This window comes from Aegilops tauschii, chromosome 5, assembly GCF_002575655.3.
Source record: "Aegilops tauschii subsp. strangulata cultivar AL8/78 chromosome 5, Aet v6.0, whole genome shotgun sequence".
In the NCBI taxonomy this organism is placed as follows: Eukaryota; Viridiplantae; Streptophyta; class Magnoliopsida; order Poales; family Poaceae; genus Aegilops; species Aegilops tauschii.
The window spans coordinates 151746123-151760613 of NC_053039.3; the positions used below are offsets into that span (position 1 = coordinate 151746123).

Below are 14491 nucleotides of genomic sequence, written 5' to 3' on the forward strand. Positions count from 1 at the left end.
AATGTAATTTATGACTATGACCTACTCCCTTCGTTCCTAAATATAAGTCTAAAACATTTCAAATGGACTATAACATACGGATATATATAAACATATTTTAGAGTATAGGTTCACTTATTTTGCTTCGTATGTTGTCACTTGTTAGAATCTCTAAAAAGACTTATATTTGAGAGCGGAGGGAGTACTTATGTGACATGGTTGCATGTCTAAAAAAATAAGTAGTGAATTGTAGCTATTTAAAAATGAAGATGCGGTACAACTCAAATCCTATATACTATATATACCTAAAAAGTCCAGCCCCGTTATTTTATTTATCTTACTGCAACCTATCCACCTCATTACATATGTCCCCGCACATGCCACCTCCCATTTAAATATACATGCAAGGTATCCACATCATCAAGCACCCATGCAACCATTCAAACCACTAGGCATCAGACTACTGCAAAAATGCATCCATCAGACTAGTCCTAGGCTGTTGGATATGAAGCAAGATGGACGTCCGATCTGGTAATTAAGCCCTGCGTGATATTGGCTATTCCGTTCGTTGATTGAGTGCTTCCTTGAATAAATTGATACGCTATTAATTGCTCGCTAATTCTGTTTTCCGATTTTTTAGGAAACTAACTTCTGATTTGAGGAACCTAATAAAAACTCTAGGGAAATGAGATTCCACGCCATGTAGTATGCTTCCTTATATTAAGCATTAAATTGTTTCCAAAATGAGCAGTTTTTCTTTCATATGATGAAAAATTTGTTACTGATTGCTGCGAAATTTCATCTTGTGCAACTTATTTTTGCTTCCTACCAAGAACATCTTGCTTGTGATGGAGACTGCTTCAAAGACGAACAAACATTGCTTCCATCTAGTATTTTGTTTCGAAACAAGTAAAGATCTCCTCCGAACAGAGAATTGTTTTGTAGGAGGATTAAATTGCTTCCAAGTGACAACTACATATTTCTACCACATTGCCTCCAAAATATAATAGGGTTATTAGCTTCCAGCGAACCAATTTTTTGTTTCTATCGCCATTGCTTCCAACAGAGAATATAACTTGCTTCTAAAATAAAATAGTATTTACTTGTAATGATAATCAGAATTTGGTTCCATATACAACACAAACATGTTAGGTTGTGCCTATAATGCCACTGTGGTCCACCACAAATAGCATGGCTCATGCACGGGGGGCACCAGCGAGACTATATGAGCGCGCCCACTGGGCTTGATGCATACTTGAACATGAGCAACCATGATGGCCTCGATGAGGAACAAGAGGGGCTTGTTGATGACCTCGGCACCAATGTCCTGCTTATAGGCAATTAACATGTGGTGCTATAAATCATCTGCTGGAAATCTTAACAAGGAAGCTCACGATTGTGCATCCACTGCTCGATTAGATCAAGATGTGAGTACCATTCTGAAATGTAGCAGCTCCAAGTACAGAGATACTCAGTGCTCTATGCTTCAAAAGCTAGCCAATTTTAATGTACAGGATTTTCAAATCCTTCATGTAAACTGTGCTTGATTAATATATGGCGCCTTTGGTGCTCTTTCTTGTTCAAAAAAAATATCATCTCCTAGAAGTAACAAAATAAGACAACTACCTTTCAAGCTTGTATTTAGGTTGCACTGAGAAAGTAAATGTACTACCATGTGTGCAGAATGTAAATGTATGTTTATGAAAAAGTAATGAAGCATATAAAATTAGGATGGAAGCATATCAGGAGATAAGTTGAAGCGATTATTGAGTGGTAATGAAGCATTAAAATTTAAGCAGTGAAGAAGCTAAGGTACCAGAGGTTGAGTGTTGAAGCATCATGTGAGATTATTTGGATGAACACAGCGGATTATTCACAAGTAAATGTATGCTCATAATGTTGAGGTAGAGCAGCCGCGAAACATTACATATTTGGCATTGAAGCATACAATGAACATAGATACTACTAGTCCATGCTCCGACTGAATCGGATGGGTGCATAAATTTTTTATCTATAAATAAATTCATCGAAGCGCACATATGTACACCGGTAAACAACTCAAATGCATACATAAGCCCACCCTGTGCATAAGACAATCCGTGTTCAAATCACCATTTGGCATTTTGAAACAATAAAAGAATAGATTGGAAGCATGGAATTATAAGGAATAGCTAATGGCTTGGCAATCTTGCATTGGTATCTCACTAATTTGTTAGGAAATCTTGGAAGCGTATTGTTACATAAATTAAGAAGCGTGGTTGTACGGCGGCGCTCTACTTATACTCCCTCCGTCCGGAATTACTTGTCGTAGAAATGGATAAAAATGTATCTAGACATATTTTAGTTATAGATACATTAATTTTCATCCATTTCTACGACAAGTAATTCCGGACGGAGGGAGTACATAAGAAGCACATATAGGAGACCGACGAAGCATGGATTCTAAAGCAAAAATTTGTTGCTATCAAAACATAGATGTGATGCATTGGAAGCATCCAGTTATCAAAATAAAATAAAAATAGGATGTCTGCTTCCAAGATTGGTTGCTGAAATTTTTTATGTACGAATCAATATCATCAACCTAATTGGGGTCATGTTGGCTTACATGAACAAAAGCTCTGCACAGACATACAGCACACGTCCATTTGAATAGAAGCAGCGGCGAAGGTACGTGTTAGTCTGTGGGGTTACTGTTCATACTGAAGAAAAAAATCCAAAAAAATACCATTGACCCCACGGATACTTTAGGCTGGCCTCGCCGCGGAATAGAAGTACACTATAATACGAGCATGCTGATTTCTACTTCAACGTTGCAGAGTTAGGTGATGTATTTGTACTTTGAATCTTTGATGGAGCCGTGCATACCTGGTGCCCCCAAGTTGACCGGGTTGATCTGCACAACCTGGTGAGGAAAATAAGACGGTGGACACGACGGGCGTGGCCGCTAATGCTGGTTCGGCGGACCGGCGAGGCTGCACGGGGCCGCGTAAGGGGAACAGATCTGGGCGCTGGTCTGCTCGGAGGCGAGGTTAGTTCGAAGCACGGGGCGTAGGGGATAGAGTTCTGGCGGCGCTGGCCAGGACACGCATGGTGGATGGCGAGCTCAGAGGTGAGGTCCGGCGGAGGGAAGAGAGAGGAGAGGGGGATCCAGGGATCTCGGAGAGATGGATCTTCGGGCGAGGGATTAGCGGGGCAGTTATGGAAAACCTGGCTTAAATCCGGGTGGTTAGCAGCGGGACGAGGGATTATGCTCAGCAGTCGGATTAAACAAACATCGACGGAGCACGAGTGGTCTGAGGATTGCTTGTGCCAGACGTATGATATTAAGTGTTTCCCTTCGATATAAAAAAAAGTGTTTCCCTTCAACTTCTCACTTTCTATCACATGCAAGCCCTCATTATTTTTATTTTTTTTCAACAATAAATAGTTAATAATTGAACTTGAGTGTCACAAGACAATAACATTCAGCCACCCTTCATTTACCTCTAGGTGGAATGTAGTGTGGTACTATTCTCATATATTCAAGTTTATTTTTGATAAGGTCATTGCTAAAATATTCCGCAACAAAGCACAGGCCACTTAACATTCTAAACACTGTTTAAACACATGAGTAGTGCTCTTATATTAGTTTGCGGAGGGAGTACTAGTTTTCTCAAAAAGAAAAGCTAAATAGTACTAGTTTTGAATTGCGTGTTTACAGCCACAATGACAGGACAAGTTATCTTCAAAACATATATAATCAGATAACTAGAGACAAGTTACCAGGCACCAGCCGATGCATCCTCAAGCCTTTTCTCAAGTCGGGTGCACCTATCTTGCCTAGAGTTCAGATCAGATTGCCACCACCGACGCCGTACCCCTTGCAGTCTTACCTAGAGTTTAGATCAAATTCCCCCGATCGCCGCCACTCCTCTTGCATATCAGAGTTTCCATTCTCTGGTTCATTCTCATCATTGAGGAAATCCTCGGATGGATCATCATCATCCCTTTGAGTGTTTTCCCATCCATCTTCAACCTGTTCTTGTGCCATGTCATGACTAGGACCATCATCGCCTTGGGAAGCAGCAGCATTGGCCCTCAAAGGGCCATGACCAATTACCTCAGGGTGTGCTTGAGCTTCCACTCGAGCATGCTCAGCCATGGCCATACGCATCTTAGCTTCAGCAGCCTCGCGGCCTGCTTTCTCCCTAGATTCTATCTCTGCTCTTAGTTCCATCGAAGCCTGCTTCTCCTCCTGTAACAAAGCTTGCTCTAGCATGAGTCGCTCCTCCGATCGAAACTCACCAATGGCCCTTTTCTTGGTCATTATGTTGTATGCCAACACTTGCTTCTCAAAAGTTGTTGTGAACTCAGCAATTTTTACCAGAATGTTATGATCCCATTGCTGAAGACGAGAGGGAATCTGGCCAGTTGCGTCGCTGTCAAGGATCCTGTCATCTTCTTCAGCCTCGTAGTCAGCAACAACATGGTAAGGCAATAACCTGATTTTTGCAGCAATGGAACAGAGTGTATCAGTACCTTTGGATAGGGAAGTTAAGTGGAAAAAACCTTTCAAAAGTGTTACTGATTGACACTGCTCGCCTAACTCTAAACAATGGTTAACACGATTTAAGAGGCGTTACTGACAGGAATGTGGTATGCCTTTTCTAAGTTGACTGACAAATTAAGCAACATGTTGCAATTTTAATATATCAGGCTAGGCAATGCAACACGCCAAATCATTTATTCACATAACTAACATATATTCACATTTTCCAGAAGTCATGCTTTTGTCGAAAAGCAAAAGGAATCTAGAACCCGAAAATTCGTTTCTGAGCCCGAGCTCAGATGAATCTGATATCTAAATTACCCCTCCTCCTCGGGATCTCTGCACTGTTTGTATTTCTCCCTGTACACGTCAGTTGTATCTTCAGCGCATTTCAACCGGACCCCACGCATTAACTGCCGTCCCCAACGTCTCGAACGTCTAGGTACAGCAGTTCTGTGGACGGCCTATTCCGCGTCTGTGACGGCCCCAGCTAATAACAGCCACCTACCCCGTCACTGGATAAGAAACCCGTGAACCCTTCTGCCACTTTCACTCCCACCCTTTTTCACTCAGTCGAAAACAATCTGGCTGCTGCCACCAAATCGCCAGCCATGTCCGCCTCCAGTGCTTCATCCTACTCCGCCGAGCAGCAGGAGCTTCTCCCCCTCATCCCTTGCCTCTTCTGCAGCAAATGTTTGGTGACATCTATGCCCACAAAGGACAGAATCCTTGATCCAGATTCTACAAGTGTGTGAATGACAATGCAAGTCTTCGCACCCTGTAAATCCACAAGCTGTAGTGCCCATTTGATGGTTGGGAACTCACGCACCCATTGCCTTTTGCTTGGTATTTTTGTTTCTAGGATGGCTTGTGCCCCTTATTTGAATTCCAGGACAAGTATGCCCGTCAGCTCGGACAGCTGCCGGTGGCTGCCCTTGCTCCTGCAGCCCTGGTGCCCACACCTAGTTCCAGTGGCTGTGCGTCAGGACCACGGACCGGCTGCCGTCCAACCCACCCCGCGCAATGCAACGGCGAATGCTCCTATGTCCTAATGCACACCAGCAGCGCACGCATGGTGCATCCAGCAGCCAGCCGGCGACACCCAAGGTTGCTGACGCGCACGGCAACTGCGCACTGGCTTGCTCCTCCCAAGTACTGTCAGCTTGCTCATAGCGTGAGCTTTTCCTTAGGGGTTAATAGCTCGTAGTTGAGTCACTCCATGAAACTTATGTGTGCACTAATGGACCTATAAGGACGTTCTAGCAGATTGGTCAGATTAATTTGCCTGCTCGTGTTCGCCCCTGTAATCACTTACCCTTGTAAAATTTCTTTTTAGAACAACTTTACCCTTGTAATGGCACGGTCAGCTTGTCAGCTATGTATTCGAAAGAAAAAAAGATTGTCAACGATGTAATCGTGAGTATCATTTTCTGAGCCACGGTCCTGTTGCAGCCCAAAGTTACTAACACCCCGACTCCAGGGACAGCTATGCGCCTGCAATGTGAGCCACAGCTCGGATTGCCATCATGACTGGATCTCCTCATCCAGTACCAAAACTCACGGCGCTGGCCCACCGAACGTCTATGTACGAGACTGCTCCACCCCGTATTTCCTCCACCTGCCCCATTATCTCGCACAGACAGCTGTCCCGTCGACTGACTTTCACGAATGCCAAGGATTTCAGATTCAGATAGTCCTGAGCACTGAAACGCCATTCTCTGTAGAACCAAATTTTATGTGAAAGGGCTATTCCAGGCCATCCCCTTGGAGCATCTCTAGCAGACCCCTTAAAACGGGGCGCCCCGTAAAAATCCGGCGACTATACGGGTTTGGCCCATTTTTTGGGCAAGGCCAGAGCTCCTCCGCCACGGGCTGTCCTCCGGCTCTTCTGCCACGGGCAGCTCCTCTGCCGGTGCCTCGAGCTCGCGGACGCCACTCATGCCGGTCAAAAGAGAGCCGTAGGAGCTCCCGCCGCTCCGCGCGGTGAAGAGGGAGCCAGAGGCAGAGCCGGAGCGGCGGGGCGTCATCGGGCCGGAGGATTACCTCCCCCCGGCAGAGGCGAACGTCATGGAGGCCGCCATCGTCGCACGCTCTGCGCGGGAGGAGAAGGCGGAGCGGCTCCGCCGACGGGACGTTGACATCGACAGAATCTTCCTCGAGCAGGGGATGGCGGCAGCGCAGGAGTTTGCGGCCAACATGGAAGAGTGGCGCCTCTTAAAAAAGAAGCAGGGCGAGGTCTACGTCGACCTCGTCTCCAACGACGAGGACTGAGCTCCTCCACCGCCGCAGCGTCGCCGCCGCAATCCCCCCGGCTCCGGTGAGCGCAATTTTGTAATTAGGGTTACGGTGGCGCCTGCTCCTCCAAATATTAGTTGTAAAATTCTACTTTGTATGACTTTTTAAGATGATCAAGTGCTAGTAGTTCTACTGAACTGGTTCATTTTCTGCGCGAATGTGTGATTTCAAATTTTGCTGGTTCATATTCGGTTGCTATTCTGCCGCGGCTGTTTTCGGCCCGTATCCGAAGACAACCGCGAACTGTAAACGCGCTATAAGGGTCCGTGATATAAAGGGTCTGCTAGAGATGCTCTTACATCCTATCCACTTTTACAACTGAAAATGCCCACAGTAGCCCCTGAACTACCCTGAGAGTGAAATGAACAACTAAAAGTTAACCCTTGGCACAATGCCAACCTGGTTTGTTGTTAACTGTGGCCATCTACTTGGGCAGTTAATGCTGAGTCAGAAGATTAATTAGCCCAAACAGGTTATTCATGGCACAGTGACCATGTAGACAAGGAGCACGATGGGATAACTTGGCAAAGGGTCCGAGCAGTGGGGATAGGGCACTCACCCTCAACAACCAGCAAGAGGGCTCATCTCTGTCAGGACTAGTGGCTCCAAAGCTTACAAAACTTAGTCACGTAACAGACTTGGTCACCAAGAAACATATCTCCTTCCTAACAAACCGGGTCTCTATTTATTCAAATTGGACTAGTATCTTTGCCTGATATGATAGTTCTCTCCCTAACACAATTATACTATCAACTAACACTATTTGGTTCCTAGTTGCCCATATCTGTCTAGACGGCGCCTTCTGGATTGGCTGGCTGACACTATCGAGTCATAACACTCCAGCCCGCTTTACCAGATGGCATGTCATTGTGCCATCGACTGGCATCTAAGAATGCATGCCCATTAGAACCAAATACCAATGTTGATGAGCGACTGAGAAGGACTGTCATAGATCTTCAATCGTTCTCTGTCAAAGTCAGCCCATCACAGGTGTCGGAACTTGAACGGGTCCATATAACGATGAACTTGATAGTCGCTAGGTATACATAGATGTCCATTCCAGGATGACTCTCCACATGAAGTGAGTGCTGATGTTGGGGTAGTGAAGGTAGACACTAAACACCCATCAACATGTAGTCCTAGAAAGAATGATGGCTGACCTGCAGGTGGTCATGGTCTGACGAAGAAACGAATGAAGGTAGCAGTGGTGTGTGGAAACTACTTGATCACGCTCTCATTAGTGTTCATTAGTGTATGATGGTAGTCGTCCATGTTCATGACGAGATCATAGGTGGCCTACCATGAGATGTTAAGGTAGTGAAGGTAAACACTAAACACCGATCAACATGTAGTCCAAGAAAGAATGATGGCTGACTTGCAGGCGGTTATGGCCTGACTAAGAAACGAATATGGTAGCAGTGGTGTACAGAACTACTTGATCACGCTGACTTCAGTGTATGATGTTAGTCGTCCATGACGAGATCATAGGTGGCCTACCACACGAGCATGTGGAAGGAGACTGAAAGTGCATCTCCATTATACCCTAGTTGGTTTTGATAATTTATGACAGAATCATTGAGAGGACTAATGTTGTATGAGCTTATTTCAGGTATAACATGTGATCTTATTGTGTATCAGGTTTGGCTACAAGTGGAAGATCATTGGCGACAAACCCCCCCCCCCCCCCCACCCCACCCACCCACACAAAATCCTTTCTAGGGATCCAATTCTTATCAAGTCTGACTCATAATGATCATTTCTCTTTAGCAAAGAATGACCTTGGTCATCAAAGGACAGAACAATTACTTATGATACCTAATTGGCATCCATAGCAAGGATCTAATGAATTATGAGTTTAATGGATTCTCTTTAGCAGTTATTGTCCTCGTCAAGCTCTTAGTATGTATTTTCTAGGCTTTTAGTGAATCCAAGATTCACATTGAGTATAGGACAACCATATTATGAAGAGGGGCACAAGCAAGTCTATGGTTTGAATTCCAGGAGCAGATCCTAAGCCTATCCAAAATCCACTCCCTAGACATTCCTTTGTATGAGTTTCTCTAAGCCCTGGTACTTCTGAAGATTTTCTTCTAGTACTATCAAGCTATTTGGGGTTATTCATACTAAGAGAACAAAGCCAGTTCAAACAGTTCAGAACTGTGGTTTCCTTTGTTCAGGAACTGCCGAGTAAAATTCCCATTTGGCACACCCTCTATTTGCATCGGCATTTCCGAGCATAAAATTTTCATCGGCACTTCCGTCTATTTCTCTATTGGTTCATTTCACTTCGGTCCATCCGTCTACCACCTAGAGAAAGAGAGATGCAAAAAGCCCAGTGCATGTAGCTCCCGCTTGCGCAGGGTCCGGGGAAGGGTCCGACCACTTTGGGTCTATTGATGGGTGATCTGATTCCGTGTTCACTTCTTGATTCTTAGACAGCCAAGAACTTCCCTTTCCTGAATCCCTACACTTCAAGTTCAACTCTTTCACCGCAATCATATTCTTATGAGTGATCCTACGAATTCTCGAGAAAAGCTTTGGTTGAAGATCTTTCATGTCTTATCAAGTGATTTTGCTATGCTTATTACTCTTGGATGATGAGCTCACCCTAGACGGTTAGGGGTCACTTGTGATCCTATCAATCACAAGAGTTTGTACGGGCCTAGAGATCGCCCACTTGGTGAGGATCTACCCCTACTGAGGCTTCTAAGTGCAAGCCATGACAGAATAGGTTGATTGAGCTTTGTGGGCCGTTTGTTAGCGTCACAACCGGAATTCTTAAATCCTAGAACCATTTGGTTTATAAAGCCTAAATCAATGTGGATGTAAGATAGCGCCAACTATCTGAACCACAGGAAACATCCTTGTGTCAACCAATGTTTGCAGTCTCTACCCTACTCCCTTACTTTCATGCAAGTTGTTATATTTCCACTACTCTACTCACTTGCTTGATTGATGCTTGATTGCTTAAGTACTAACTAGTCTCTTTGTGCTCAAAACTATCAAACCCTAAAATTACATACTCCCTCCATCCAAAGTTAAGTGTCGCTGATTTAGTACAAAGTTGTACTAACTTTGTACTCAATCAGCAACACTTATTTTGGGACAGAGGGAGTAGATTTTTTGTGTATGGTCTATTCACACGCCCCGCCCTCTAGACCATAGGCTAGATCCTCCACAGAGATCATATCGAGCAACATATGTCTTGATGTGAACAATTGGTGGGGTTGCGAACAATCCCAGACGAATAGGCTAGAACGGTGGAGGGAAGGCTACAGTGATAGACAGAACTTCCAGTGGTAGAGGCTAGTGCAAAGGAAGGCCCGGAACTTGGTAGCTTAATGACAGGAACGGTGAAGGCCAGTGCAAGGGAGGAGGTCCAACGGCGGGGGCGGCCGTGTGGATCGAGCGGCAAAGAAGGGCCTCCCAGACCCATCGACGGTGGTGAGTGAGAATACCACAAAACTAGGGGATGGTGATAAGGGCGGAGCAGCCGGTGTTGAAGGCCAAAGCAGAGCATTCTCCAATCTCGTCTCCTGTGGTCAGTGAAGGTACGGTGACTGAAGCATAGTGCAGTTTACAGCGGCAAATGACGGACAGGTGCTAGGGAGTTGCACTGGGCAATGGTTGGTGCAGGCTACAGCTACAATGTTACCGTTGAAGGTTTTAGGCCCATTAACCATCAGCTATTTCTACTTGGACCCTGACATATAGAGCTAACTCACATCTTATAGTTACTTCATTATGGCCCAACATGAGTACATGGAAATACAAGATGATGATACCGGTATTTCAATATTGTTATTGTAGCAGAGAATCTAAGACCGGCCTACCAAACGCCAAACAAGATGACCTGTATGCACAAAGATACTCTGAGAAAGAAAAAAACAGCGAAATTATCCTGCACCGCCCAGGTATAAATATCTACCATCCCAAGAAGTTCCATTCTAGTTGAATTTCAATGGGGGTAAAGAACATAGCCTAAGTAGAAACACAAACAATGATAAGGCAAGACCAGATACCAGTTATGCATAATTATTTATCTTCATCCCAACTCAGACATGTTGGTCCAGGTGTCACACAACTGCAACTATAAAAGAAAATAGAAAACTGCCTGTTCGCTAGGCACGAGGTTGAGCCCAAGACAGCCAGGAAGAAAACGCCAACTTTAGCAACTACGCTATACAGTTGTGTTCATAGGACAGCTCTTGCCAGTTATATATGTTCAGCAAACAATAAAAGGTTTCTAAAGAGATTGTCCATAAGGTACATAGGGACCTGTAAAACAAAATCATTTTTTCTGACAGGGGTCTAAAGTTTTTCTTAGTTCAGAGAAGGTTTTCCAGCAAAAAAAGGAACATCGCAAAATCAATAGACTATCATATAGGGTAGTCCAGATGAACAGATGTCACAACTAGAAGAATAGAACTAAGGAGTCTTCAACAACGTACCCGGCAATTAGTAAAAATGAAGAAATCACTTGACTACAAAAGTATGCTTAAACAGATAATGGTTTCCATAGTGGACGCCAACACAGCAGAACAAGACATGGGATGTTACTGTCGGCTTTCATTTGGTTTGTGGCCAAAGACGAACTAAAATTCCCATTCCATTGGCAATGTTGTTGATTTTTTGGTAATACCCAATTAATAGCAACCAATTTGATCACCAAAGTTTGGTAATACCAGTTGTTATCAAGCTTTGGTTTCCACAGAAATAAAAAAAATGAAAACTGGTGTAAGTGAGTTACTAAGGAGGCCTTCATTGCGCAAGTTAGGCCAAAGAAAAGCCTTACCACAATTTTGGCACCAAGCAAAATCTTGTCAAAGTTTAGTAAGACAAACTTTGGTTCTCGTGCATTAAACCAACCAGGCCCATGTCACCACTAAACACAAGGAAAGAACCCATTTATCGAATTGGTGAGCGAAAGTGCCCTACTGATGTATCTATCATCAAGCTGGTTGCAGGTCTATTCAAATTGCTCATTCTCAATATGCCGACTAGCATTGCCCATGCACTCACAGCACATGAAAACAAACTACAGGATAAAAATATAGCCATACAAGTAACTGAATGTTTAACAAATAGAAGTTAAGAAAATAGCAAAAAACAATTTTTTTATCAAGATTGAGCGCGTGGTAGGCCAAATGTGTTTCTAGGCTGAAGATCAGTGGCGGATCCAGGAATTGAAGTTAGCCGGGGCAAATATTTATGGTCCAAAAAGTTTTAGTTACAAATGCAAGTCTATTAACCAAAACTTGTGGGCATTAAACAACTAAAACATTGGAATGCTCACGTGATCATATGCATGTGGTTTCTGTGACGGACAGATCGACAAGCCAATTCTAAACAATGGATGGTCATCGGCAAGCTAGTTATCAAATCAGTGAAATTCCAGTGCAAAAAGTACAAACGTTCAATCACTACTTAACATATACACCATCAAACTAAAAGTAATTGTCAACTTAGAGATCAAATCTGCATCATCAAATTGGAAATTTGAAACTAATCAGAGTCTCCAATGACCTTTAAGATTATTATAACTTGTACACCACAACGAAGGTTGCAACTGGTGGACAAAAACCGTGTGGTGCCTGGATCCTAAAAGATCCATCATAAATTCAAATTCTACATCACATCAAAGGTTAGTGAACCTGGTTTCGCAAAGAATACAGACCTCTACCAGAAGGTAGACACCAGTGCTGGTTGTTTTCCATGAAGCCAGTTTTTCTTTTCGGCTATTATGAGATCTCGTTTCATTACTTGCCCATGGTTTCCCCTAAGTGACATAAAAAGAAGTCTGACATAAACGATTTTTCAGCATATACAAGGGCGCCCCAAGACCCTTATTCTGAAGGGGCTCGGCAAAAATCCATCAGTAACCTCCGTTGGCCATAAACTCGCGTGCCACGCAAAATAGTCTAGATCTATGTCACACAGCAAATCAAGGAAATAAAAAGTGAGAGTTGGTATGTGAAAGGCGCACCTGCTAACGGCGTCCTCGAGAGAATGGAAAGGCGTCTTGATGTCCGGGTTGCAGACCCGCATGGCGTCCTGAAGCGCCATCTCCACCTCGGGGCTCCGGACCCTAGCCTGCGCCGCTTGCTGCGGGGACGGCTGGGGGTGCGGCTGCCCCTGCGAGTGCGGCTGGGGTGGGGTTTGGAGCTGCGACGGCGCCGGCTGCTGGAAGCGGTGCGGTCCGAGGGGGCGGAGGTGGGCGTCGATGTTGGACGGGAAGCGGGACATGGCCTGCTGCGACAGCTGCTGCGCCTGCGGGTGGGGCTGGGCCTGCGCCTGAGCCTGAGCCTGCTGCATGAGAAAGAGCTGGCGCTGGAGCTGCTGGTGCTGGGCCGCCGCGGCTACGGCGGCCACCGACGAGGTGGTGGAGGTGGTCTGGGTGGCGTTCGCGGCGTCCTCCATGGCGATGGCGGAAGAACGGGAGTAGCACCTGGGGTGAGATTTGGGGGAAACGATGTGTCTCTTGCTCGTTGGGGAACGAGAAAGAGCTTGACACACGACGGTACTGAGTTTTTTTTCTCTTTTTTAAATTTTTTTTGAAACTTTTCACTTTAAATTTTTTTAGACAACCTCGCAAAGCTTTTAGTTAACTGGTCATAATATTTAGAAGGACGAAAGTAAGATCACCCAGGTTAGCTAACCAAATATGACCACTAATCCCAAGTGAGAGAATATACTTCGCTAAAATTGTGAGACTCGATATCGACCTCCTATACTCATAACTAAACAAACAAGAAGTAAAAAGATTAGAATGATCTATGATTTCTCGAATAATCGCGTTGTAAACTGTCGCACTCTTCTGCTTGATATTGTCGATGACAATCTTGCAATCTGAGACAATATAAATTCTTCTCATAGAGATCATGTGTCGGACACCGCTTTCAAAACTGCTAGGGCTTTAAGTGTGATGATAAAAAATTGGGATAATTGATTTTATGCCCCTAGTTGTGTCACACTCGGTAGGTTTACCCCTAGTTTCCGAAAACACTTGTTCTTGCCCAAACCACTTTGCTCCTCTTATGCTTTTGCCCTTTGACTGTGTGATCATCACTTTGAAAACTTCATAAAAAATTCATACTAACTCAGAAAAATTCAAATAAGATATCAAAATGCTCCGAAAAGCATCACCTATATGGCATGTCATTTACATTCATGAAAAAAGTGTTGGTCAGTCCCCATCTTAGTTTTAGCTCATATGATCTTAGCGTGAACAGTAAAATCTAAAAAATTCTAAAAATTCTAAAAATAATTTGATGGCAAACTTTGACCAATGTTTTGAGTGCTTGCCAAGTTCCATATGGGAATGACATTCGTGGAAGTCATGGCAAAAAAACAAAAATCAATGGTCCGAAATTTCAAAAAAAAAATTACCACGACTTCCACGAATGCCATTCCCTTATGAAACTTGGCAAGCACTCAAAACATTGGTGAAAGTTTGCCACCAATTTGTTTTAGAATTTTTATAATTTTTTTAGATTTTACTGTTCATGCTAAGATCATATGAGCTAAAACTTAGATGGGGACTAGCCAACACTTTTTTCATGAATGCAAATGACATGCACATATAGGTGATGCTTTTCTGAACATTTTGATATCTTATTTGAATTTTTCTGAGTTGGTATGAATTTTTTACGAAGTTTTCAAAGTGATGGTCAAACGGTCAAAGGGCAA

The 14491-nt window shown here is 44.0% G+C and overlaps 1 protein-coding gene across 1 annotated transcript; it reads right to left on the reverse strand.

The window, feature by feature from the left end:
- Nucleotides 1–3505: 3505 nt before the first annotated feature.
- LOC109760179 (uncharacterized) lies at nt 3506–13313 on the reverse strand. Its single transcript, XM_020319009.4, has 2 exons — nt 12789–13313; nt 3506–4460 (listed from the first exon to the last, which is right to left on the reverse strand). The coding sequence occupies exons 1-2, from the start codon at nt 13220–13222 to the stop codon at nt 3848–3850; spliced, it is 1047 nt and encodes a 348-aa protein (XP_020174598.1). The 5' UTR covers nt 13223–13313; the 3' UTR covers nt 3506–3847.
- Nucleotides 13314–14491: the final 1178 nt, after the last annotated feature.

Bases quoted from the DNA above. Each gene is read 5' to 3' on its own strand.
- LOC109760179 (XM_020319009.4), bottom strand. From the start codon at position 13,222: ATGGAGGACGCCGCGAACGCCACCCAGACCACCTCCACCACCTCGTCG. The intron at 4,461-12,788 runs GTGCGCCTTTCA...TGCAAAAATCAG, and splicing joins CTCGAGGACGCCGTTAGCAG to GTTATTGCCTTACCATGTTG.